At 45.3% G+C, this 24,823-nt stretch overlaps 1 protein-coding gene across 6 annotated transcripts in view; it reads right to left on the bottom strand.

Moving 5' to 3' along the window:
- Positions 1 to 24,823, bottom strand: part of PLEKHM1 (pleckstrin homology and RUN domain containing M1) — a 51,509-nt gene that overhangs the window by 10,394 nt on the left and 16,292 nt on the right. For 4 of the 6 annotated variants that reach the window (XM_037886746.2, XM_037886744.2, XM_043536577.1 and 1 more), the window contains 8 exons: positions 20,497 to 20,589; positions 17,081 to 17,328; positions 12,525 to 13,160; positions 9,901 to 10,348; positions 6,192 to 6,432; positions 4,636 to 5,550; positions 1,998 to 2,143; positions 978 to 1,171 (listed from right to left, as the gene is read on the bottom strand). In XM_037886746.2, the coding sequence (XP_037742674.1) occupies positions 978 to 1,171; positions 1,998 to 2,143; positions 4,636 to 5,550; positions 6,192 to 6,432; positions 9,901 to 10,348; positions 12,525 to 13,160; positions 17,081 to 17,328; positions 20,497 to 20,550 (2,882 nt within the window). In that variant the 5' untranslated portion in view covers positions 20,551 to 20,589. Of the gene's footprint in view, positions 1 to 977; positions 1,172 to 1,997; positions 2,144 to 4,635; positions 5,551 to 6,191; positions 6,433 to 9,900; positions 10,349 to 12,524; positions 13,161 to 17,080; positions 17,329 to 20,496; positions 21,504 to 24,823 lie in introns of all 6 variants that reach the window. The other 2 variants (XM_043536576.1, XM_043536574.1) reach the window with 2 other exon arrangements.

Raw genomic sequence — 24,823 nt, 5'->3', positions numbered from 1 at the left:
GGTCTCAGGACTGGGGAACAGACAGGGTGTGCGGAGGGGAGGGGAGGGAAGGTGCTGCTCTGTTTCATTTTTACTTTGCAACTCCTGCCAAGTAGTTTCAGCTGTTCTCTGCTTCTACAGATTCAACTCATCCTCTCCACGTGAGCATAAAGGTTTTTGTTCACCCATTTCAGACTGAGTAAAGGTTGATTGCGGATTTGATTCAGGCATTTTTTAAATGTATGGTCAAGGGTGCCCAGAGCTTTGGATGGGGGCTGAGTTTGCATATGACACAAACCCTATATGGCAGGCCCCAGTAGCACCTGCAACAGCAGGACCCATCTCCAGGACAGCCACAGGGGGAGTACTAAGAAGCAAAAGATGGTAGAGAACAATGCACAGGACCCTATCTAATGAAGGCAGGAGCACAGGGTAAGCCAAGGTGTTAAAGGTATGTATGGACCCACAGCTTTCTGTCTCATTCAGTTCAAGAAGGGAGGTGATTTCTGACACACTGTTTTGATGAAATGGGCCTGGCTGGGAGGCGGAGAGTGGCTAGCAGGACAATGGCTAGCATTTACCCAGCACTTCATGCTTTTCAAGGACTATAAAGGCATTAGAAAATCCTCCCGAACTCCCATGATGTGGGTAAGTATCATCTCCATTTTATAAGGGAATAAGGGAGAGGATAAGTGACTTGCTCAAATCACACAGTCAGGCAGGGGGTAGAGTCAGGATTAAAACCCAGCAGGTTCTAGCTCCCATGAGTTCCTTTAGTTCAGTGTCCTCCAGAGAGTTACTGAGCTCCAGAACTAGAAAGACCCTCTCCTTGGACCCAGGGCTGGATCGTTAGGTGCTATGGACTATCTAACACCTCATGTCCTTTGCAGATCAACCTGAAGATCTGCACTGAAGGTGCTGGCAATTTGGGGTTCAGGATTGATCGCTGCCTTGCCATAAGGTTAGGATGCCTGGGAATTCTTAGAGAGGGGCCTCACCGTTTGCTCAGCTCCTTCAGGGCCCCACTGCGACACATTATAAGGTAATCACCAAGTAGTTTCAGCTGTTCTCTGCTTTTACAGATTCGACTCATCCTCTCCACATGAGCATACAGGCTTTCATTCACCAATTTCAGATTGATTAAAGGTTGAATGCGGATTTGATTCAGAAATTTTAAAGCTTGTCGAGAAACCTAAAATATAGAAAAAACAAGCATTGATAGGGGCTCAATTCAAAGCACACTGAAATCTATGAAAGGGTTCCCAGTTACTCCAATGGGTGTTAGATTACTGCCTATCTGCAAAGGAGGTTTAAAAGGAAACCATAGAGGAGGAAGAAACAGTCAGTGACTGGGCACCAAAAGTGCTGATTCATAGATTTTAAGGCCAGAAGGGACCATAAGATTGTTGCACCTTCCACATAACACAGGCCAGAGAATTTCATCATGACTCAAGTACATCTTCCAGAAAGTCATCCAGTCTTGATCTGAAGACTCCAAAAGATGGAGAATCCACCACTCCTGTAGCAGCTTGTTCCAAAGGTTAATCACCCTCCCTGTTAAAAAATGTGTCTTACTTCTAACTTGAATTTGTCTGTCTTGAATTTCCCGCCATTGGTTCTTGTTCTGCCTTTCCATGCTACACTGAAGAGCCTTTCAGTGCTTGGTATTTTCTCCCTGTGAAGATACTTTACACAGTGTAATAAATTCACCTCCTGATCTTTTTGACAATTAAACAGACGGAGCTCCCTAAGTGTTGTACTGTGAGGCATTTTGTCCAGCCCTCAAATTATTTTTGCAGTTTTTTTCTGCACCCTCTTCAATTTTTCAACATCCTTTTTCAAGCATGGATGCCAAAACTGCACACAATATTCCAGTACTGGTCTCACCAATGCCACCTTTTGCTTCTACTCACTACTGCCCCGTTTTTTACCTCCCAGGATTATATCAGCCTTTCTGCGGAGCAGGGGGGATGTTTAAAGAATTGGGTATCCCCTGCCTGGACCATCCATAGACTTACTGCTCTTTTAGTCAAGTCCCAGTTGTGGATAAGGCGCGATGGAATCACAGACTCGTCGTCCTGATGGCAGCTGTCACAGTAATAGAGGCCAGAGAATGCACAAAGTTTGGGTTTCACAAAACTGAGTCCGATCTGTCTGGAGCAACCTGAAAAGAAGAGAGATTGAACAGTGAGAGAGTAACAAACACTCATTCCCCCATTCACTTCTGAAGATGGGTCCAAACAGCACAGACCCTGGGAAGTTTGGCTGTGTATGGAACCACACGTTGCAGAGCACATCTCTAATTATTACAGGGCAGCACAGTGGTTCAGGGCTAAAGAAAGATCAGGAGAAAATGAGAAGATGAAACCAGAAAAAGTAACAAAGGAAAATCCCGCAGAGGGAGATTTAAAGAGGGAGCATCCAGAAATAGTGACAATTGATCTGCGAAAGGAAGAGTGCACTTCCCAGTGGATGAGATTTTTTTCTGCTCTATAGTGGGGCAGTTCACACAGTGGGTAATGTATATCCTGTCCAGAAGATGGAGAGAGGAAATCAAAGTTCTATGATGTTTTCCCCAAAGTTTTCCAGCTGACCAAAGCAGTTACAGAAAAAACAAAAATGTGGAAAACTAAAATAAATAAAAACAAATAGCAAGCAGCAAGACCAGAAGGAAAATGGCTGACTCCAACCACTGAGGCACGCACACTACTGTAGTGAGACTACTTCCTGGAAAGAGAAAGACGGGGCAGAGTCTCAGGCTGTCCACAGAGAGCATCTCCTACCAACAAAGCACTCTCCACACCAGCACTTTTGTCAGTAAAACTTTTGTCAGTCAGGGGTGTCTTTTTTCACACCCTTGACCAACAAAAGTTTTACTGATGAAAGTGCAGTATACGCATAGCCTTTGTCTGGCATGACCAGCTAGGGACATAGAAAAATCTGCTTAGAGAGAAAACTGTTCTCTGGGAAGCTCTGGGGGAAAGCAGACAGGCCATGGGCTCCCAAGGGCCTCTCTACTTGAGGTGTGGGCCCCCAATTCGTACTGTTTGCCTTTGCAGCCAGCTCCTCAGCCTGCAGGGGATGGTGTGGGAGAGAGAGGCCCACCAGTCAGGTGTCTCCAGTGTCACCTCTCCCCCCTCCAACACCTTCTCGATACAGGCCTAAGAAGCAATCTAACAGGAGTGCCCTGGCATTATCTTCGCAGGAATCAATGGAGGCTGACATATTAAACAGAAACCATTCAATTTGTATCCAACCAAGTAGCTGCCTGCCGTTGGGCTTGAGCATTCTGATGGAGAATGAACCAGATCAGGTGAGGGTGAAACAGTATTAAGGGTCTTGCATCCGCTGAAGTGAGCTGTAGCTCACGAAAGCTTATGCTCAAATAAATTGGTTAGTCTCTAAGGTGCCACAAGTACTCCTTTTCTTTTTACTGTTAAAAATGTGACTTATTTCCATGGACGTGACCAGCTAGTAAAGTGGACACACAGTCTCCTCTGTGGCTAGATAAAAAAAAATGTCCAGGCTCAGCCAGGGATGTAGAAACACTTAGAAGGAGCAGATGGAAACCAAATAAACTGGATTCTTGGACATCGCTTTCCCCTGTGGGTTCATTCTGGTGAGACCCTGGGTAAGGATTTCTTCTTGCTAGTCACATCCCACTGTAAGTGGCTTGTGTGTCAAATGGGGAACAGCTCACTCTCACTAGGGTCAGCGAACATGGAAGCAGAACCTGACTGAGCAGGCTGCTGTGTACAGCTCTCAGCAGGTGGAGAGAAGAGTGTATTGCAAGAATAGCAAGAGTCATGGACTGTATGTGCAGAGTCTCATGCTACAGTTGGCTGGGAGCCAGGGTCTCTCTCTAAACTTCTGTCCTTCTCTTCCCACCTGTGGTAGTACAAATGGGCTACAAGCTGCTCCTGAGAGAGAGAAAGTGGCGGACAGAAAAGAGAAGCCCCGATGGAAAATCTAGATTCCAAATCAGGCCAGTTTAAAGGGTTATAAAATGACTGAAGACAGAGGAAAGCAAAGCTCAAACAGAGGCTGTTCCACCTGCCAGAGACAGGAAGTTGGGCTGGCATTGCAAAAGACACAGTCTGCGCCTTCCATCTATCAGGAGCAGAATACCCATTATTAGGACAGAAGGAACCGAAGTTTCAGAAATGAATAGACACACCAGAGACAGTTAGAGACTGAGTGGGAAAGATATAAAACAGGAGTTAAAAGAAAGTTCTGAAAAACATGTAGGGCACAGGAAATATTATAGGAGTGACAGAGAAGTCTGAAGGGGATTTTTCAAGTTTAATCAACTTACCATATTAAAGAAAGAGCAAATGCAGCTTTATGTAGAAATCAATGATTGTTATCCTATTAAATCAAAATGACCTTGTATATTAGAAGGTATTTGTTGTTTGTGGTTAAATGAATATTTTACATAAGAAGGTTGTCACACTTGTAATTTAAAACTGTTAAAGTGAAATTATTTGTCACTGGAATATTGATCTTTTAGAACATGCACTTATTCCTCATGATTTGCCCATGTTTATCCCACAGGTTGTAGCCATGACTTTCAGCTGTGATGCCCCATTAACACAGTCCTGGCCTTTCCGGCAGAGGCTGAAGTAAGTGAGCAAATCAAAGCCGACATGTACCTACCTGCACATATGAAGCTCTGGGAGTCCAGTCCTTTCTCCATGGGGATGGCCACCAGATATTGTAAGAAAAAGCCATTTTCCTTTACAGTGTTTTTCAAGATTGCCTGAGAATTCCCATCCAAATTGCCACCAAGTGTCAGGGCTTCCTCTGCAGTTTCAAGATATGAGGTTAATACTCTACGAACAAGCCCCCTCCATGCTGCGGCGGCATCAGCACTCTCAGCTTGCAGCTTCAAGATGGCTTTAGAGGTTATCACCTTGAAAAACGCAGGCCCACCAAGACTCGTGTCGGGAAGAATGTCTTGGATTGTCTCTATTCCATAGCTGTTGCTTAATGTTTTTTCATTGTTTTTTACTTTAAAGCATTTTAAAGCTTCTAATGACAAGGAAAAAATAAAAGGAGCCCAAGCTTTATCTACATCCATATAAAGAACCGATTCTTTAATGGCATCTAATTCTGGTGCAAGAGAAGACGTCCAATCACAGGCATTTCCAGCTCCATTGCTGTACTGGAGCAAAGCAGCTGAGTCACCGAGCAACACTCCAATTGTGTGTCCTTCAAGGTCGTCTTCTGGACATTCAAGTGTCTCCCATTCCTCCTCTTGCTGAGGCCGACACTTGCATCGAGCCTCGTGTATCCTGTCTAGCCAGTCCTCAGCTTCATCTCGGGAAGGCGCTCGTAAGCACAGTTTCTTACCAGAGAACACCAGCTCAAAGCGGCCGTCACTGTGAACCAGCCCCTGTGACTCGCATCGCAGCAGAGAGTAATTCTCACTATAAATCCGCTCTTCGTGGTCCAGGAAGAGGCGGAACTCCAGCGGGGATAACTCACAGAAGAACTCTTTCCAGAGGCCCATTGCTCCCCTCCTCTCCAGATTGCCCAGCTTCAGGAGGCCTCGGAATGGATTGGAAAGACCTTTGGGAGGACAAGGCATTTCCATGAAACCCAGAAGAATACGACAGACAAAGCAGAGAAAAGCCAATAAACAATTCACAGTAGCATGCAAATAAACCGCATAAAAAATATTTAATAGACACAGCTGAATCGGTTAGATAATGGTCTGATTTTCCATTGCCATGCGCCTTGCATTGACACCAGTGCAAAACGAGTGTGTAAAAACTCCCCAATGAGAATTGTAACTCTGTCTGCACTTTGCATTGGTGTCAGTGAATACACACCTGAGCCATGGAGGAGAAAGGCATCCTTAGGGCTTTTCTACACTAGAGAAATTTTCTAAATATTTCCCATCACTGTTAATGTGGGCTCAGCAACACTGGGAGCCCAAACATAGCTGCCACTTCTGGCCCTGTTGTTATTAACAGTGTCACCTAAACCTGCTCAGAATTGGTCTGATCAGAATAACGTTGTGTAAACCACTTCTTTCACAATGAGGATTTGCCAGGTAGTTTCTAGAAAGAACAAACTGACTTCCAGCTCTCCCCAGTGTATAGGCACCTACAGCAGAAAGGGAGGCTAAAAAAGGGCATCAACTCTTCATTGGGATGACTTTTCATCCCATTTCCCAACTGATCCATTCTTGGTTGGAATGCACATACCGATCTGCCTGCGATGAACAACATGGAAGCCCTTTTGTTCCTGGTCAGGGGATGGCTTGGGCTTCCCAGTCTTTGAAGAGGATAAGAGGGGTCGCTCCAAACCGAGTGCACTGATCAGTTCTGCGGACTGGCCTTCTCTGGCCCCCTCAAGAGAGGACCCATAAGAATCAGTTAGGCCTTTACTGCTCCCTTCTGGAGAAGGCCTGTAGAAATCGTCTTCTGATATCCAGCTCCTTCTTTTCTATTTAAAAAAAGAACTGAAATATTATTGAACTTAGGCCAGGATCCTGTAAACATATCCACACTTAACTTGACACAGGAGCGGAACCATTAACTGCAGTGGGTCTGCTGATATCTATAAAATGAAGCAGGTACATAAATGCATAAAGGTCAGGGTTTAACTGCCTACAAAATCAAGAATATTTACCTTTTAATGAGTTACAAATGTTTGTAAGCTGCACTAACAGCTCTCTGTATCTAATTACTGGTCAGTTAGTCGGTCCTACCCCAGTGCACGGCCATGACAAGTTCTCTCTCTCTCCTTGGTCAATATAGTTAACTGAACAAGATTCTTCACCAGGAGGTCAGAGTAGGAAGTTTTCAGCACCCTCCGAAACACTCCAAGGGATCCACCATTTAGCCCACCATGATCAGAGAGACCTAATTTTGTAGCTGCCATTTCCACCATCACAAAGCACTGAATGAGACACCATCTACAGCTGGCCATTGCTGCTTCTAAATGAGCAACACTAGGCAACCTTTCCCCGCACCCCATTCCCTGAGTGCTGCGCCGCAGAGCTCTTAGAAGAGGTGTTTGCATTAAGTTTGCATCCAAGCTGAGCTGCTTCTACATACTTGCTCCTCAGTTGAGTTACTTTTCTCGTCTTGTACTTTAGCTTAATCACGTTGACCATTTCTAGTTGACCTTGTCTTCTCACTACAACTGCAAGACCAAATACTGCCCTCAGTTAAACCCATGCAGCACAAGTGGCTTTTTGAAGTACAAAAAAATTATACAGATTCCTAGATTCCAAGGCCAAAAGGGACCACTGGATCCTCTAATCTGACCTCCTGCATAACACAGGCTGTAGGATTCCCCAACATAATTTCTGTTTGAACTAGACCAGATCTTTAAAAAAAAGAGATAAGAACATAAGAAGAACAGAAGAACGGCCCCACCGAGTCAGACCAATAGTCCTTCTAGCCCAGTGTCCTGTCTTCTGACAGTGGCCAATGCCAGGTGCTCCAGAGGGAATGAACAGAACAGGGAATCATCAAGTGATTTATCCCGTCGCCCATTCCCAGCTCCCGACAAAGAGAGGCTAGGGACACCATCCCTGCCCATCCTGGCTAACAGCCATTGATGGACCTATCCTCCATGAACTTATCTAGTTCTTTTTTGAACCCTGTTATAGTCTTGGCCTTCACAACATCCTCTGGGAAGGAATTCCACAGGTTGACTATCCGTTGTTTGAAAAAATAATTCCTACATGCAATCTTGATATAAAAATTCCCAGTGAGGGAGAATCCACCATAACCTTTGGTAAATTCTTCCAATGATTAACCCAACCTGTTCAACATTTACATCTTATTTCCAGTCTGAATTTGTCCATTTCTCCTTTATCTTCTATTTTGTGGATGCCCTCAAACTGTAGTAGATTAGAGAAGGACAATTTTCATTAACAGAAGCCATGTTTGTTTGTCCCTGTCCTATCATGTTAATCTAGGCATTTGAAAATTCTATTTGTAATCACTGAAAAGCCCAGGATCACTGTTAGCATGTTTTTTAAAGAGGCAGGTAGTTTATTTGCTGCCTTCCAGTATTGTAGGTAAATCTGAGATGCACATTTTGGTCAGCAGCTCTGCTCTCAAGTTCCTTCAGAACTCTGGACTCTACTCTGTGGTCCTAGTAATGTGCTGCTCTTTAATTGACTAATTTGTTCCAGCACCTCCTATTGTAATGCCTCTGGCAAAGAGGACTTTTGTTACTGTTAAAAATGCATGAGAAGGAAAAGGACTCAGCCAAAAAGGGAATGAAAGAGCATGCACTGCTAGTCTGATGTCTGGTCTTCTGAATCTTTATATGAAGTAATAAAACAATATTTTTTGGGGGAAAAGATATACATATTGTTTTCTCATTAACTATGAACCCATTCTGAAGCAAATTTCTATCAGTATTGTGAAGTGACACCTACCTCTCTTGGAGTTCTGCAAGCAGGTACAGGCACCCTAGGACAATAACCCCAGACACCTGATCCAGACTAGTTTAAGCCTATTCCCTTAGATTAGGCACTTCTCCATTTCATACACAGACTCTTCAGTTCATGATAAGAAATACTGATTATCTCTGAGTTGTTCAACTGGGTGATATCTTCCACCAATTCCTTAGTCACACTTTAACAGCTGTTCTAATGTAATGACCACTGCTAAATTGTTCCATCTAATTTTCAGGTATTCTTATAATTTGACCATGAGCTAAATCTTACTCACTTATTTCTTTGGGAAAAACCACTGTCCCTTCTGTTTGGTAAAGGGACAAACCCCAAACACAAGGCAGCCAGCCCCAAGATACACAATGAACAGGAAGATTATGTTTACTCTAGAATCAGGAATGACTCATGCAGGACAGTAACAGGTATTTAAGCATGATGGACTTTCCTGTTGATATCCAGAGGTTACGAATAGATCAACCAAACTACAGCCAAGAGGCGGGATAGGTAATATGGTCACTGAGCATTTTAAGGAGTAGATATCAACAAGAGAAATTGTTTAGGATGGTTTAAGGATATATGGTAATAGCATTAAGATATAATGATGAGTCATAAGATGGAATTAAGCAAAGCACAATTTAGCCTGAATATCAGGTAACATTTCCAAGCAGTGAAATCTAGCTGATTATTCCAGTCAGCCAACAGAAGTAGTGGGACCCCTTCACTCGAGACATTTAAACTAGACTGAGCATGGGAGAGAACTATCCTGCACTGGCCTCGGTGACCAGATGTTTGATGTTGCATGTAGCAACACCAAGCAGATCTTTTCCACTGGAAAGCGGGGATCTATTTCTGCAGCCAATCGTTCCTTGGCTTTCTCCCTTAGGACCAAAAATCAAGAGAAACTCTCTTTCACTTACCTTTGTGGAATGCCAATTCTCAGACTGTTCTTTCAAATTGCAAAGAGTCCAGGGCTAGATTTTCAGCAGGACTCAGCAGCTTCCATTGAGAAGAATAGGGAAGTCCATCCCCTTTCACCAAGAACAATGGAAGCTACTGTTTGAGGAGCCTTTTGGAAAATCCAGCCGCCCTTTCATGTAGGTACTTAATGCGTGCTGGGCTCTTACCTGGCTGCCTAGCTCTGACAGCTTTTGGTGATGCATCTGCCAGGTAATTTAATTCGTTCTGATTTCTCCAAAGCCCAGTGCAGCAGTGTGCCTTTCAGCTACAGCAAAGTACGTACGGAGCAAGGAATATTTTTCACTACAACTCTGTAGTGAACCTGTGCATATGCACCACGTGTGGCAGTATTCTTGATTAGCACCAGAGTGACAAAGAGACCAAAACACACCGCGTATCGGGCTTAACTTAAAACGAACAGCAACCTAGAAGTCTCTATTGCCTTCTACACAACATTCTTTTTATGCTTCCTAACCACTTCCCCCACTTGATTAGCGGCGAAGATCTAAGAACATGGAAAAACAATTGTTAACACCTACTGGACAAGCTGTTGCTGGTGAAAGAAAGAATTCTGTCACTGGGCTGAGATCCTCTTGGCTTTTCTTATCACCATTTATCTCACTGGTTCCATCTTTATCCTCTGGGTTAATAATGTAAAGCTGTTGGGATGAATCTTTGTCTGCTGCACCATTGTGTGTTATGATTGGCTGAGACAACAACTGGATTCCCGTAACCTGTGAAGGAGGATCTGGTATCTTGCTGGCCTTAGCTAGATCTTCCGCCCGGATGGACTGTGGGTTATCGGTGTCAGGAAGCGGTGCAGAACAAAGAGTGCTCTCCGCTGTTACGTTTAAATGCAGGTGAGAGGCTCTGGAGATGGCAGGAGGAAGTGCGGGCTGCAATGGGGCAGGTGCCAATAGATTAGGAAGGAGCGGTTCTTCGGTAGGTTCAGAGACTTGCTGTGCTTGTCTGAATTCAGACAATACCCTTAAAACAAAGTTTAGGCAAATAAAAAATAAGTGAATAGACAGAACAAAGTCTGCTACAAGACATCATTGGTTCCCAGAGGTCATGTGATTATAAAAATAAGTCCCCTCAGGGTTTCAGCCCCTGAAGTACTGTAAGCCTGAAATGATCTATCCCATGCCATTTGTCTAGGTTCTAATAAATCCACTATACTTGTTTCATAGATTCTAAGGCCAGAAGGGACCATCGTGATCATCTACTTGGATCTCCTACTCAGCACAGGCCCCAGGACTTCCCTTACTTTCTGTTTGAACTAGAGCATGTATTTCAGAAAAGCAACCAATCCGGATTTAAAAGTTGCTAGTGATGGATGACCAGAGCTCCTGGAAGGCTGAAGCAGAGCTACTAAATCACAAAGCTGGGGACAGATACCAGCTACCAGACCACTGGGGTGGATGAAGTGGTGGAGCCAGGACATCAACTCTTCAAGCTGTCCATCCTCCACGACCTCAGAAACCTGGAGTCCCAAGCAGCAGCAGAAATGCTGCCATTGCACCAATCAAACTACGTTTCCCCCTAACATTACTTGATTTTCCTCTTTAGAAGGCTCTGTGCAACTCAACGGTGACACATCCCAGCGTCTTGGCTGTCTATGGTTGCCAATTACGATAAACTGCTTGTGTATTAGCCCTGCACGTAAATGTTAGAATTTACTGGAGATGAGGCATGATGTACCGCTTCTGTGTCAAGCTTGAGGACTGGAAAAAAGGGGTTTTCTGCACAATCATGTAATGGCCCCTCCAAGTCAAAGTGAGAGAGCTCTTCATTCACTCACGGGCGTCACCACATTTACAAGAAAAATAAATGCTCAGGTAAAAATAATCTGCTTTCTAGAACACAGTGTTCAAAGCCAGCCCAGCTAAAGAGCTGGGGTGCTTCCTTTGAACTATTCATATCCTGAATATACTTGGGAGTTTGCATTTAAACCACCCCGAGTCATGCTATTTATTGTAGGTCCCCCAGAAGAGAGCTTTGCACATGTATTAGGATTACATATTGCAATTTTGCATGACTGCTTTGCTCATTAAGCATGTGGCTAGCTATGGTTTGTGTGTCAAATTTCCAACAAAAGTAAGGATTCATAGCTGTAATAAGCAATTAGCAGCAGCACTCTGGACAGTCAAGAGACTGTTTCATGCTCCTTTGTTCTCAATTTTGATCTCAACATAACCTGAAACCAACTATCTTTCCATCATTAACCTAATCAAATCAAAATGGGTTCTCATAATCTCAAGAAATGAAAAGTTTTTTTGGAATCTAAAACTGGGTGACAATGTTGTTAATGAGGGTGATACATGAGGCAGAATCGAATCAAACTATGGTCTGCTGTAGTTATGCTGGCTTTCCAGAGCTGATAGCAGTTAAAGGTTGCTTTTCCTCAGTAATCTAAACATAGCTGACAAGACAATAGCCACAGCGTGACTTTTCTGACCACAGCCCCATTTTAAAACCAAACTCAACAAGAGTGTGTTTGCCAAGACAAAAACAACATCCCAAAGCTTAGACTGTTTAGTTCTACGTGAGAATGCCCTTTAAATTTTTTATGGTGATAGTGAAAACATTTGCGGTCCAACTGTTTCTTATTTTGTCTCTGTCCTGACATGCAAGGGGTTCTACATAGCTAAATCAAAAGAAGGATTCAAACAAACAAACTGTTTACAGGCTGAAAACACTACAGCTCCTCCACGTTATCAGAGAAATCAGAAATATGTTTTCCTCATAAAGCGTCAAAATAGCTGCATGAACATTTGGATGTTACATCTCTGGACTCCTACTGGAGGAGACAAGGGTACCAGCCAGGAGTCAATCACCCAGCAGGAGTGTTCTGAAAGACAGTTAACTAGACCTCATGCCTAACCAGGCTGGCCTACATCCTCAAAAGTATTTAGGCAACTACCTTCCATAGATTTCAGTTGATCTGGGCTGCAGTCACTTTACTTGGCAGGAAGACTCCAGCCAAGCCTTGTAACCATGCTTTCCTTTTGCCTTTCCACAACCCATGAGGGAAAACATGGTTTGGGGAGAGGCATGCGAAAGGGAGAATGATAGGTTTTCTGCTTTTGAGAGAGAGGATGAAATGCAGGGGTAAAGAGGAGGGTTAAGAAACCCTTAGCAAAGAGCATTCTCAGATACTTACTCTTGCAGAGATCTGTCTAAATCCTCTGCGTTTGCTGTCCCTAAATCTGAGTCACACGACAGGGGTTCCTCACACCTATCAGGACTTCTAGTGCAGCTGGCCTGCAGGAGGCCATCAGAGCCAAGGCTGGAGGACAGCTGGGATGAACTCATAGTGTTAAGGCTTAGCGTGGAGCACGTACGTTTACTTTTGTCCTCATTTTTGCTGAGGGCCAATGTGCTGGGTTGAACTTCAATATCATCAGATCCCGAAGAACGAGAGACCAAACCCAGGGACTCCTTTCTCTGGGATTCAGAACTGGAGGATGTTAGATACTCCAGAAGCTCCGAAACAGGACAAAGACCAGACAGGGACAAGGGAGTCACAGTCCATTCATTTAAAACTGCTGATTTATAGGACAATTCGAAGGTCAGGGAAGTTAACCCCTGCAAGAAGCTAAGCAGAAATTCACATTCCTCTGCATCCAGAAGCAGGGCTGATGTCTGATAATACTCAGGCAGCCTGGACTTCTCTTGAAGCAGTAACTTCAAATAACACTCCATGAGGCCATCGTTCAAGGCAAGCCTTAACCAGGCACGGCAGCGCCCCACGTCAGTGCTGATAAAACTTAACTGTTCCAGCTCTAAAATGATGTTTCTAGGGGGGGAAAGAACAAAACATGTTAACAACTGCACTGTGAGAGCATTGGGGGGGTGGGGTGGGGCAGATGCATTTCCCAAAGCATAGAGGGTCAGGAGATGCAGCACAGCAGGGAGGAGGGAGGCAGCCCCAGGATGGGGCAGAAGCTGAGATAGGCATGCACGGAAGAGAACCTTAACTCTTGCATTTCCCAGTATTCCGTCATTTGACCTGCACAGTGAGACATCGCATTCCTAGCCATTGACTGCATCTCATGTCTCTTTCTAAAATGATAAAAAATAGGGCTTGTTGGAAGTTTTCAGTCAAAACTGTTTTTCTTCGGAAAACAGGGGTTGCAATGATTTCTGGTTTTGCACAAAAAGCATCTGTTTTCTGTGGGAAAAACTGATTTGCATCAAAAGCCCAAACTCTTGAAAACCAAAATATTTTGATTTGGAAATGCTGTCACAGTACCTCTATGGCAGTGGTTCTCAACCAGGGGTCCGGGTAGGGCCGCCATCAGGATTTATGGGGCCCTATGCAGTATTATTAAACTGGTGCCCCTATGCCTGATGGCAGCCCGGGCTCGCATGTGTATTTTAGATAAAGGTGGTCTTTTGAAGGATTTATTTAAAAAACTATATGTCTGAAAATCCAAGCATTTAAGGCTAAAGTTGAATACTCAGACTGTGCATCTAGAAATCTGTGCAAGGATTTTTTAGAGATGTGATTTTATAATCTTCAGCAACACACTAATGACATATTTTTAAAGCAAATTTTAAACTAAGGTCCTGTAGACTAACATGTTCTGAGTAAATATTACAGTAATTCACAACTGTTTTTGTTAGGAAATTCAGAAACTGCAGTCTATACCTGGGGGTTGGCAAATGCCAGTTAAATGGCTTCATTACCCCTTGAATGGCTCTTTAACCGTTTCAGTGTTATGCTAGTAGGTCTGGCAGGCTGGAGGCTTTTTCACTTTTAAGTACTAGATCCCCTCCTGCGGAAGATTCACCAGGCTGCAGAACAGGGATAGGAAGAGGCGGACGGGTGGACACTAAGACCCAGGGGTGCCCCAAATTTTCGGCTGCCCTATGCAGCCGCATATGCTACATATGCCTAAGGACGGCCCTGGATCCAGGGCCCCCTGGGGGGCTGCGAGCAGATTTCAGGGGGTCCGCCAAGCACAGCTGGCATTAGACTCCTTACGGCCCAGGCAGATAGCCAAAATCCTGCTGCGCAGGACTGCAGCCCGGGTCCCCAAGTCCTGCCACCCGGGGCTTAAGACAAAGCCTGATCAACTTAGCTTTGAGAGGCCCCCTATGGTATGGGGTCCCGGGCAATTGCCCTCCTTGCTAACCCCTAACACCAGCCCTGGCTTTTATATGCAGAAAAACAGCTGCTGTGGGACAGCTGGACCATGGAGTTTTTATAGCAAGTTTGGGGGGTGCGGGGGGAGAGCCCTCATAAAGAAAAAGATTGAGAACCCCTGCTCTATGGGATGGGTTCCCTGGCTGGACTACATCTGTCATGAGGCACTGTCACTCCTCTCCAAGAATGGGGAAGGAGCTCCCATCCTTGCTGCTCTTTGGAGAGCATTTTCTGTTGTCCAGACTGGATATTCACAATGGCAACAGGCAAACTTAATTATCTGACAGGAATTAAAAAGTAAAATTTGCAGAATACTGTGAAATGCAGCAAAACTTGCTGAGATACAAAACTAGCTGGCTCCACGACTGGTTCTTTTCCAAAGGTGAAGGCATTTCTTGGACTAGGTACAAGGAGGGAAGTGGTGTTTCAGTGACAAGCTCCTTCATGCACATTGTTCCACCAGCAGCTCCTATGCATGCCCAGCACCTTCTCTGGGCAGGGAAAGATACAGGGAAGCTGCAAAGTGGCAGAGCTGCTTTCTTCCCCTCACTGGTTAATCAAAACCAACAGATTTCAAATATTTCCCCCCCAAATCTAATGTTGACACTAGTCCTTGGTCCCAGCTCACATTTCAGTTGGTGGCACTGAAGCCATATTAAAAGTCTTGGCAAAAGAGTGTGGGTCTTTTTGTTCATTTTTAAAAACAAAGGCAGAAATGCTCAAAGGCATAAAAATGTCTCCCAGAGTGTGTGAAAAGTGGATGTCTTTGACTCTTTCATAACTCACAAACAGCTAAGGGAATCTGGATGAAACCTTCCAAAAACATATGCTTTTGGGCTAAGACACAGTATTGAAAGATTCTGTCCAGAAGGTAAATGTTTCAAAAAAACTCATTAGCATACGAAAATAGCAAATAAGAACAGCTAGCTCTTATCTAGTGCTTTTCATCAGGAGATCTCAAAGCACTTTATGGAGGAAAATCAGTACCATTATACCCATTTTACAGATGGGAAAACTGAGGCACAGAAAGGGGGATGCGACCTGACCAAGGTTACCAAGCAGGGAATAGAATCCAGGCCTCCTGAGTCCCTTCCCAGGCCACAACAATTTTACAACCTTAACTACAGGGTTCACTACATTGCAATAAACTCCCTAGAAATACAGTGGCCAACTTTCTCAGTAGACTGTCTTATATGCTTCCCACATGTGCTCGGAAACTGCAAGTAGCACACCCTGGCGCTTTCCTTATTTAGCGGTGCTTCTTGAATAGAGCAACAGAGGACAGTGGATCCTCATTTGGGTGCAATTTGAGATACTGATTTTGATCTATAAAGTCCCAATAAACATGCTGGCTTCTGGTTATCTGCTGGCCCATCTACCCTACAACAACAATGGGGTCAAGGAGCCTGCTTACCATAGGATGTCCCTTGACCTGGTTACAACACAGTTCCAACTTGTAGTACTGTAGATGAAACCTTAACCAGGGCTAGCCTGAGGGAAAATGCTGCCCTAGGCGAACTTGTATCTTGGTGCCTGGCCCACGTGGGTGTGGTGCCCCCCCATTGCTCCTGGCCCCTGCACCTCCCTCCTGTGCCCATGTGGGGAAACTGACCTGGACGCACAGAGCAGCTGGCATTGCTGCTCACTCCCCACCCCCAAACGCTGCTCCTCCCTACCCCCTAAGGGGCTGTGAGGTGGGGGAGCAAGAAGCGGTGTCAGGGCTCACTGCATCCAGGCCACTTTCCCCACCTGGACTGCGTAAGGGGAGGACAGGAGAGCAGAGCCCAGCTGGGGAAAGTGACCTGGATGCACGGAGTGCTTGGCAGGAGGTCGCCACCCCCCTCCCCGCATCTCCCCCCCCCCCCCCGACCAAGTCCCTCTGCCAGTAGGAAGCAGGGAGAGATCTGGACCACCCCCTCCTCCCCCACGCAGTGCTCCCCTGCCAGCCAGGAGCAGTTTCTGACTCTCCACCAGCAGCACGCTCCTCTGTGCTGACCTGGGCTCAGATTTCAGGGCTATTAAATTGCAGTGCAGATGTTCGGGCTCAGGCTGGAGCCAGAACTTTGAGACCCCACGTGGGTGAGTTTCTCAGAGCCAGGGCTCCTGCCCGAACGTCCACACTGCAATTTTTAGCTCTGCAGCCCCAGTCAACTGACCTGGGCTTTGAGTCTCATGTTTTTTTATCGCAGTGTAGAGGTACCCTTAGGGGCCACTTGCTTCCCTATGACCCATCCCAACAACTGCGATGCGCTAAGTGATTAAGATCTGGGAGCTGAGGAAAGGGTATGGTCACAAGGGGTCCCTTTACTCTGGCACTTGCTTCCCTCATTGGTCCCACACAGCCCAAATCTGCTGATCTTCCAGACCCCTTCCATGGTCTGTGTTCCCTCAAGCTTCTGGCAGAAGGGGCTAAGTATTCTGAGAGAAGGTGGGATGAGGGGGAGTTAGTTCTTCTGAGTTGGCCATGTTTCTATTGACTGCTCCATGAACTGTGTGGCTTTTAACCTATGTAAATGTACGAAGGAATGCAACAGGCTGTAAGTGACTATAAGATGGAAGCTCCTCACCTGTGCGTGATGGTTTTCAGCAAGCCCCAGAAGACAGGCTGGGGAAGAGGTGCACGGCCACATGGTTTTTTCACTTTTCCTCCAGCGTCTGTTTTTATGTACTTCGCCTTCAGTCCATGCACAAACACAGCCTCTAGTGCACAGCACAGGGCATTAGCATCGTCAGTGTCACTGGTTACAACGGCATCAGAGGTCACATACTGTTTCTGCAGTCCCTTGATGGAACTCACCAACTGCTTCTTGATCAACTAAAGGACAAAGCATGCAGATTTGTGTTATAAGAACAGCTCGCTTCGAAAAGGATCCAACTAAATCATTCCAGCCAGGGCTTTGTCAAGCCGGGCCTTAAAAACCTCTAAGGAAGGAGATTCCACCACCTCCCTAGATAACCCATTCCAGTGCTTCACCACCCTCCTAGCGAAATAGTGTTTCCTAATATCCAACCTAGACCTCCCCAATTGCAACTTGAGACCATTGATCCTTGTTCTGTCATCTGCCACCACTGAGAACAGCCGAGCTCCATCCTGTTTGGAACCCCCTTCAGGTAGCTGAAGGCTGCTGTCAAATCCCCCCTCACTCTTCTCTTCTGCAGACTAAATAAGCCCAGTTTCCTCAGCCTCGCCTCATAAGTCATGTGCCCCAGCCCCCTAATCATTTTTGTCACCCTCCGCTGGTCTCTTTCCAATTTGTCCACATCCTTCCTTTCTGTAGTGGGGGGCCCAAAACTGGAACAATACTCCAGATCCACCATGGGCTCTGCCACAAACATACAGCTCAGGGTAGCATAAAATCCCTCCTTTATCTGTAAAGGGTTAACAAGCTCAGATAACCTGGGGGGCACTTGACCAAAAGGACCAATAAGGGGAGAAGATACTTTCAAATATGTGGGGGGAAGGGTTTTGCTTTGGCTCTTTGTGTGTGTTCTCTCAGGAGACAAAGAGAGAGACCAAGCAAGTAATCTAGCTCCTACTGAATGATACATCTAAATTTACAGAAATAGTAAGTAATAGCAAGGAAATGCGTTAGAGTATCTTTTGTTTTAGCTTATGAATTTTCCCTGTGCTAAAAGGGAGGTTTATCCCTGCTTTTTGTAACTTTAAAGTTTTGCCTAGAGGGGAATCCTCTGTGTTTTGAATCTGATTACCCTGTAAAGTTACCTTCCATCCTGATTTTACAGAGGTGCTTCTTTTATTTTGTTTTTATAATAAAACTCTGTTGTTAAGAACCTGATTGGTTTTTAGGGTCCTAAAAAAACCAGGGGTCTGGTTTGCGCTCACCTTGTTTACCTATCTGGTTGGTAGATTATTCTCAAGCCTCCCCAGGAAAGGGGGTGAAGGGCTTGGGGGGATATTTTAGGGAAACAGGAACTCCAAGTGGTCCTTCTCCTGAATCTTTGTCTAACTCACTTGGTGGTGACAGCAGTACCCATCCAAGGACAAGGAAGGATTTGTGCCTCGGGGAAGTTTTTAATCTAAGCTGGTAAAAATAAGCTTAGGGGGTTTTCATGCGGGTCCCTACATCTGTACCCTAGAGTTCAGAGTGGGGAGGGAACCCTTGACAGCCTCATCAGTGCCAAATAGAGGGGAATAATTACTTCCCTCGATCTGCTGGCAATGCTCCTACTAATGCAGCCCAATATGCCGTTAGCCTTCTTGGCAACAAGGACACACTGTTGACTCATATCCAGCTTCTCATCCACTGTAATCCCCAGGTCCTTTTCTGCAGAACTGCTGCCTAGCCGCTCGGTCCCCAGCCTGTAGTGGTGCATGGGATTCTTTTGTCCTAGTGCAGGACCCTGCACTTGTCCTTGTTGAACCCCATCAGATTTCTTTTGGCCCAATCCTCCAATTTGTCTAGGTCCCTCTGTCCATGATTACAGACAGATTTCAGACCAAATTTCAGGTGGAAGGTTTATTTTAGGAAAATACATGGGGTTCAAATAAGGCTTAAAATGGCTCCAATTGTTTAGAGCGGGCTGCCTGAGATTTGGTTATGGTTGGGAGAAGCAGTTCCTAATTTTCTTTATTTGTTCATCTGGTTTTTGGTGTTTTGCTCCTCACGGTCTTTAGCCAGGATCTTCAGCAGTGGATTAGTGATTCGGGTGCCTGATTTCTAAAAAGGGCAGAATATCCAGCCTCTGCAAATCTGACCCCTTCCTGGGGTCTCAAGTTGTGCACCTGAAAATTGAGGCATCCTAAAATCACTAGTCATTTTTGAAAGTCTTGACCTTAGTCTTTATGTTCGGGTGAATTATTTTTCCAAGACTTCCACAGCCCATTTTACTCCACTTACAGGGCCAAGATCCCAGATGTATTTATTTGGCAGTCAAAGTTTACTACAAGAATTCAGCCTAGCTAAAGACAGTATTTCCTGAGGCATTTAGTGTGGGGTGATTTGGGGGACAATGGCCAGGCAGGGGGGGAGCTGAGACCTCTGCTTATTGTACTTGCTTCTTGTACTGTTACCTTGTCCAACCTCTTGCCCCACATGCCCCTCCCCGCATTTGCCTGTCTCATCCTTCTGTCACATCTCGTAAGTACCTATCTCGTGAGCTCTTTGGGGTACGGACTGTCATTTCACTGCCTGCACAACCCCCAGAACAAGGAACCCTAGTCCTTGATTGGCACCTTGGGCGTTACTGTAATAAAATAATACATATTTTATACACACATTCTATATGTCTAATTCTGTTCTAGGACTAAATTAAGCACAAAACTGTAATCCTTATGTTTGTAGCTAATTTACTGAAATGTTCTTTCTAAACATGTACAGATTCCAAAAAGTTATGTAAAGAAAAATACACCAGCTACTAACATTTCTGTAACAAAGTTCCTTGGGACCAATCTTAACACTTTACATCTTCTCCGCACTGTATAGAGCCTTTCAATCTGAGAGCCTGACTACATTAGAGCTTTTGGTTGTGACACAGCTCAAGTTAACCAATTGCCAATTCACTAGTGTTAACTGACATCCTTGGGCATGCTAGTTTAGATGCTCCATGACACAAATCTCTGCCATTGGGAACAATGTTTGTACACTGCTGAGAGGCTAGACTAGGGCAGCTATACATAGCAATGCCAGGATCCCCTCTTAGTGGAGACTGTTCATATCGGCAAAAAAAAAAAACCAAACCAAAAATGTCGCTGGTACAGTTTATACTGATTTGCTGAGCAACATAAGCTTTTTGTCTGTGTCTAGAGCAGGGCTTTTGCCTGTACTGAAACGTCATTAAAAAAAAAGACTCTCACCACTAATCTGCATTGTTGTACTGGCAAAAGGTTCTAGCGTGGAGCTGGCCTAGCACTTACAGCCGTGTTAGTAATCTCCAGTTACCTGTCAGTCAGTCAACGTGAGTTACATCATAATCAAAAACTCTCATCAGACGGGCCCTGAGAGAATCAGCTGGACTCACTCACCTGTATAACTACCTTGGGGTCAGGTCCATTTTCAGTTGTGTGACTGGAATGCATTTCAACTCCTGCTGCCACCTAACTCTGATCACATGACACCTGTAGGACAACAAAGGGGGAAGATTTTAACTTATAAGTGAACAAGCTGCCATGCAACACGGATTCAGCAGGATGTGCAGATCACATTCATAGTCTGTTTGAAAGTCTTCAGACCCAGATCACTGCTCCCAATCAGGTCAGGAATGACCCTGACATTGTTAGATTTACCAAATGCGCTCTGCACGCATTCACGCAATTTCAAACAAAATTCGGAACATGCTGACTGATGAGAGTCCCAATACTCTCCCCTGGGATGATGTAAATATTCCCCATGCACTTACCACCCAGGCACAAACCTGAAGTAGTAGATGGGCTGACAGTCGGGCTCAGGTTCTATCAGAACAGGGAAGCAGGCTGTAGAGCTAAGGACCTGCCATGTCTCAAAGGGGCAAATCTAGGAATTTACAGTCTCCTGCTCCTTTGTGTTCTTTTCTTGTAGTGCCTTGCACAACGAGAGCCACAGCCATGGACAAGGACTCTAGGCATTACCGCAACACAAATCATTAATAGCAATGTTAATAAAAGAGCCCCAACTAGTCTATTCTGCTCTGAGGGTGCAGGCAGAAGAAAGTAGGAGAAGTTTTATATTCTGTGTAAAAGGAGCCCCAAGTACAGAAAGATACCCTCGGGGAGACATAGACTTCTGCTTTGAGATCATCGGCCCTGATGGACTCAAAGCCTGAACACACACTTGGATACTGGTAAAAGCAGCTCCAGGGAAAAGGCGGCTCTCCAAGAGCATGGAGTACCCTGGGTTCACATCGAAGAACACTTCACACCCAGGTCTGCTACTGAAGTTTCAACTTGCTGCACCTGAGTGCCACGCAAACCAGGAGACTGGCGGTCCAACTTGTTGCAGAGTGCACAGGGCCTCGGGTATAAACAGCAGCAAACACAAGCAATAGCTGGTGATCCTGCCAACATATAAAGATGACAATCTCAGCCACTGCGGAGGTGAGGACGTGGCAGCGCCAACGTCAGTGCAGACTGCGTACGCACCCCTGTCCCCCTGCGGATGTACTCGCTTGTGCAGCCCACGCTGAAGACCACTGCCTCATTTCTACTTTCAGTGATCTGACTAGGTTACAGCTAGCGCGCGTCTGTCTATACATGCTGCAAATCACACTGCAGCTGCAGTGTAGATGGGTATGCTTTGAGTGAAACTGACCAAAGTTCAAACAGAGAATACGCACACATGCACCATGACAACCTGCCACTACGGAGGCAGCCACTTCAGTTTGGATCTGAATAAGCCAACAGAAAACTCTGCACCAGGAAACTCTAGCCTGATTCCCAGCTGGTCAGAACTTCAGAAAAGAAAACTCGTGGTTTCCACTGAAGCCTTGTCACAAGGTTTCTTAAACTCTTTGCACTGCAATAAAAAATGCTGAGTGCGGTGACCACAAGTGGTGCTTTAACCTCTGCCCCATACGGTTAATTTGTTGATTATTTCTGACCTGTGAGGAGAAGCACATGGAGACAATGCCTAGAGGAGAGTAACAATAGCAGAGGCCTGGAGATCCCGGTCACTGTTATACACACTGCGCTAGTGCTGAGAAGATTCAATCAGGATCTGAGCCCCGCTGTGCTAGGCCCTGCATGCTGACACTTTCCCTGTCCCAACATGTGGACATGCCACTGGGCTACCAGCTGCACAACGGTCTCCTCCCTTGCAGGGACTAATGCCACCAGCCACAAATTCAAAGTGAGAGAGGTGATGTAACCCTACCTTACAATCGTCAACCCCAAAATCCAGTGTATGGCCACTATGTGAGTGCAGACTGAAGGCAATCTGGAGTAATCCTAGGCTTTCATGGCACCCATAAACTCCTGGGTTAACCCAGAAGACCTATATCAACTGCATGGACCTTGAAGTCACCCATTACAATAAGCCTGGGCTATTTCCACACAAGCCAGATGGCACTTCTGCCAACACTGATGGAAATCAGAGATACAGTCAAGTGGCTTATACAGCACAATTATTTCCAGTTTAACCCCATCTCAAGGTTGCTACTTCCCATGACAGTATCATGATTCACACTGCTGTTTTTCTTAAGGTCTGGCTCCTGGAATCACACGAGAATCGACTTAAAAAACAACAACATTTCTCGTTCTTAAAGTAGCAGAGAAAAGTTGGAGACATGTACGCTAAAGGCACAAAAACAGAAGGCAAGTAAAAAGAACTCAAAATGTATTATTTTTGAATCTCATTGATTGGAAGGGCCAGACTCAGGATTTCTGAATGCTTGTGCTTGGCAATGCTTCTCCTGGACAAACTCAAGCAAATCAACTGTTGGAATAGAGCACCTCCTACAGGCAAACAGCCCGACTAAGCCACTTGCCAAACTTCCCTCGGGTCATGCTAAACCTGGTATCCATCTTGAGAAAACTCTGCTAATACAGACCAAGCCAGCCAGGTCTCCATTACACAGGCAAATACATGGCCTTGCCCATGACTAAACCACAGAGAGTGTATGGAAGTGAAGGCAGCTATAAAAAATGAAAAAACCCACATCTATAAAATGGAAGTAAGGGGAAGTTAATATTAATGAAAGTATTTTTGAAGAACGATTAGCAGGGTCCATCCCATGCAGGTCAGCGCCATCCAAGCAGAGAGGGAGAAAATTCACGTAGTCCCATTTGTGAGGCTTTAAAAAAGCTTAGAGCAACTCCACCGCAGTGTGAAACACCAGAGGCCAGATTCTGAACTGAGCCCAGTATGGAGCAGCTCCCATTGCTCTCAGTGGGAGCTGCTGGATGCTGAGCACTGGGAAAATCTGCTCACAAAGGCCTTTCAGCCTCCCAGAGCAGCCCCTACCCCATTCCCCAGTATGGGACACTGATACCCACATCCTCAGAAGTATTCAGCCACCTAACGCCCACTGAAATCAATTGACAGTTAGTTACCTACAGTAAATGTCTTTTATGGATCTGAGCCTCAGGGCTTATCTCTCCCCTCCCCCCAACCGAGGAGCTTCTCCATCCCATTCAGTTGAGAGTTACCTGGGGCCTCCCACCTTCTTCTGTTTTAATAACTGTCATTTGAATAAAGAAAAGGAGTACTTGTGGCACCTTAGAGACTAACCAATTTATTTGAGCATAAGCTTTCGTGAGCTACAGCTCACTTCATCGGATGCATACTGTGGAAAGTTTAGAAGATCTTATTATATACACACAAAGCATGAAAAAATACCTCCTCCCACCCCACTCTCCTGCTCGTAATAGCTTATCTAAAGTGATCACTCTCCTTACAATGTGTATGATAATCAAGTTGGGCCATTTCCAGCACAAATCCAGGTTTTCTCACCCCCCCCCCCCCCCCACCACAAACTCACTTTCCTGCTGGAAATGGCCCACCTTTATTATCATACACATTGTAAGGAGAGTGGTCACTTTAGATAAGCTATTACCAGCAGGAGAGTGAGTTTGGGGGGGGGGGGGGTGAGAAAACCTGGATTTGTGCTGGAAATGGCCCAACTTGATTATCATACACATTGTAAGGAGAGGTTTCAGAGTAACAGCCGTGTTAGTCTGTATTCGCAAAAAGAAAAGGAGGACTTGTGGCACCTTAGAGACTAACCAATTTATTTGAGCATGAGCTTTCGTGAGCTACAGCTCACTTCATCGGATGCATCCGATGAAGTGAGCTGTAGCTCACGAAAGCTCATGCTCAAATAAATTGGTTAGTCTCTAAGGTGCCACAAGTACTCCTTTTCTTTTTATTGTAAGGAGAGCGATCACTTTAGATAAACTATTACCAGCAGGAGAGTGGGGTGGGAGGAGGTATTTTTTCATGCTTTGTGTGTATATAATAAGATCTTCTAAACTTTCCACAGTATGCATCCGATGAAGTGAGCTGTAGCTCACGAAAGCTTATGCTCAAATAAATTGGTTAGTCTCTAAGGTGCCACAAGTACTCCTTTTCTTTTTGCGAATACAGACTAACACGGCTGTTACCCTGAAACCTGTCATTTGAATGGACTTTTCGAAACACTCAGATTGGCAAAGGGCTGAAATTTCTGACAGACAGCAGCTCCGTCAGTCTCACGAGTGCCAGGCTAATGCTGTATGTCAGCTCTTGGTAAGAAACAGGAGGGCCCCCCTGCCCATTCAGAGGGCATCTGGTTACAAAACTGAGTCATTCTTCAAAAATACAAACCCTCCCCTCACCATCTTCCCGCATGGCGAAACACTGAATAAGGGACACATCTATGGAAATTCTGCCAGGTTCATT

This window comes from Chelonia mydas, chromosome 27, assembly GCF_015237465.2.
Source record: "Chelonia mydas isolate rCheMyd1 chromosome 27, rCheMyd1.pri.v2, whole genome shotgun sequence".
Taxonomy (NCBI): domain Eukaryota; kingdom Metazoa; phylum Chordata; order Testudines; family Cheloniidae; genus Chelonia; species Chelonia mydas.
This window is presented reverse-complemented; position numbering and strand designations above follow the sequence as displayed.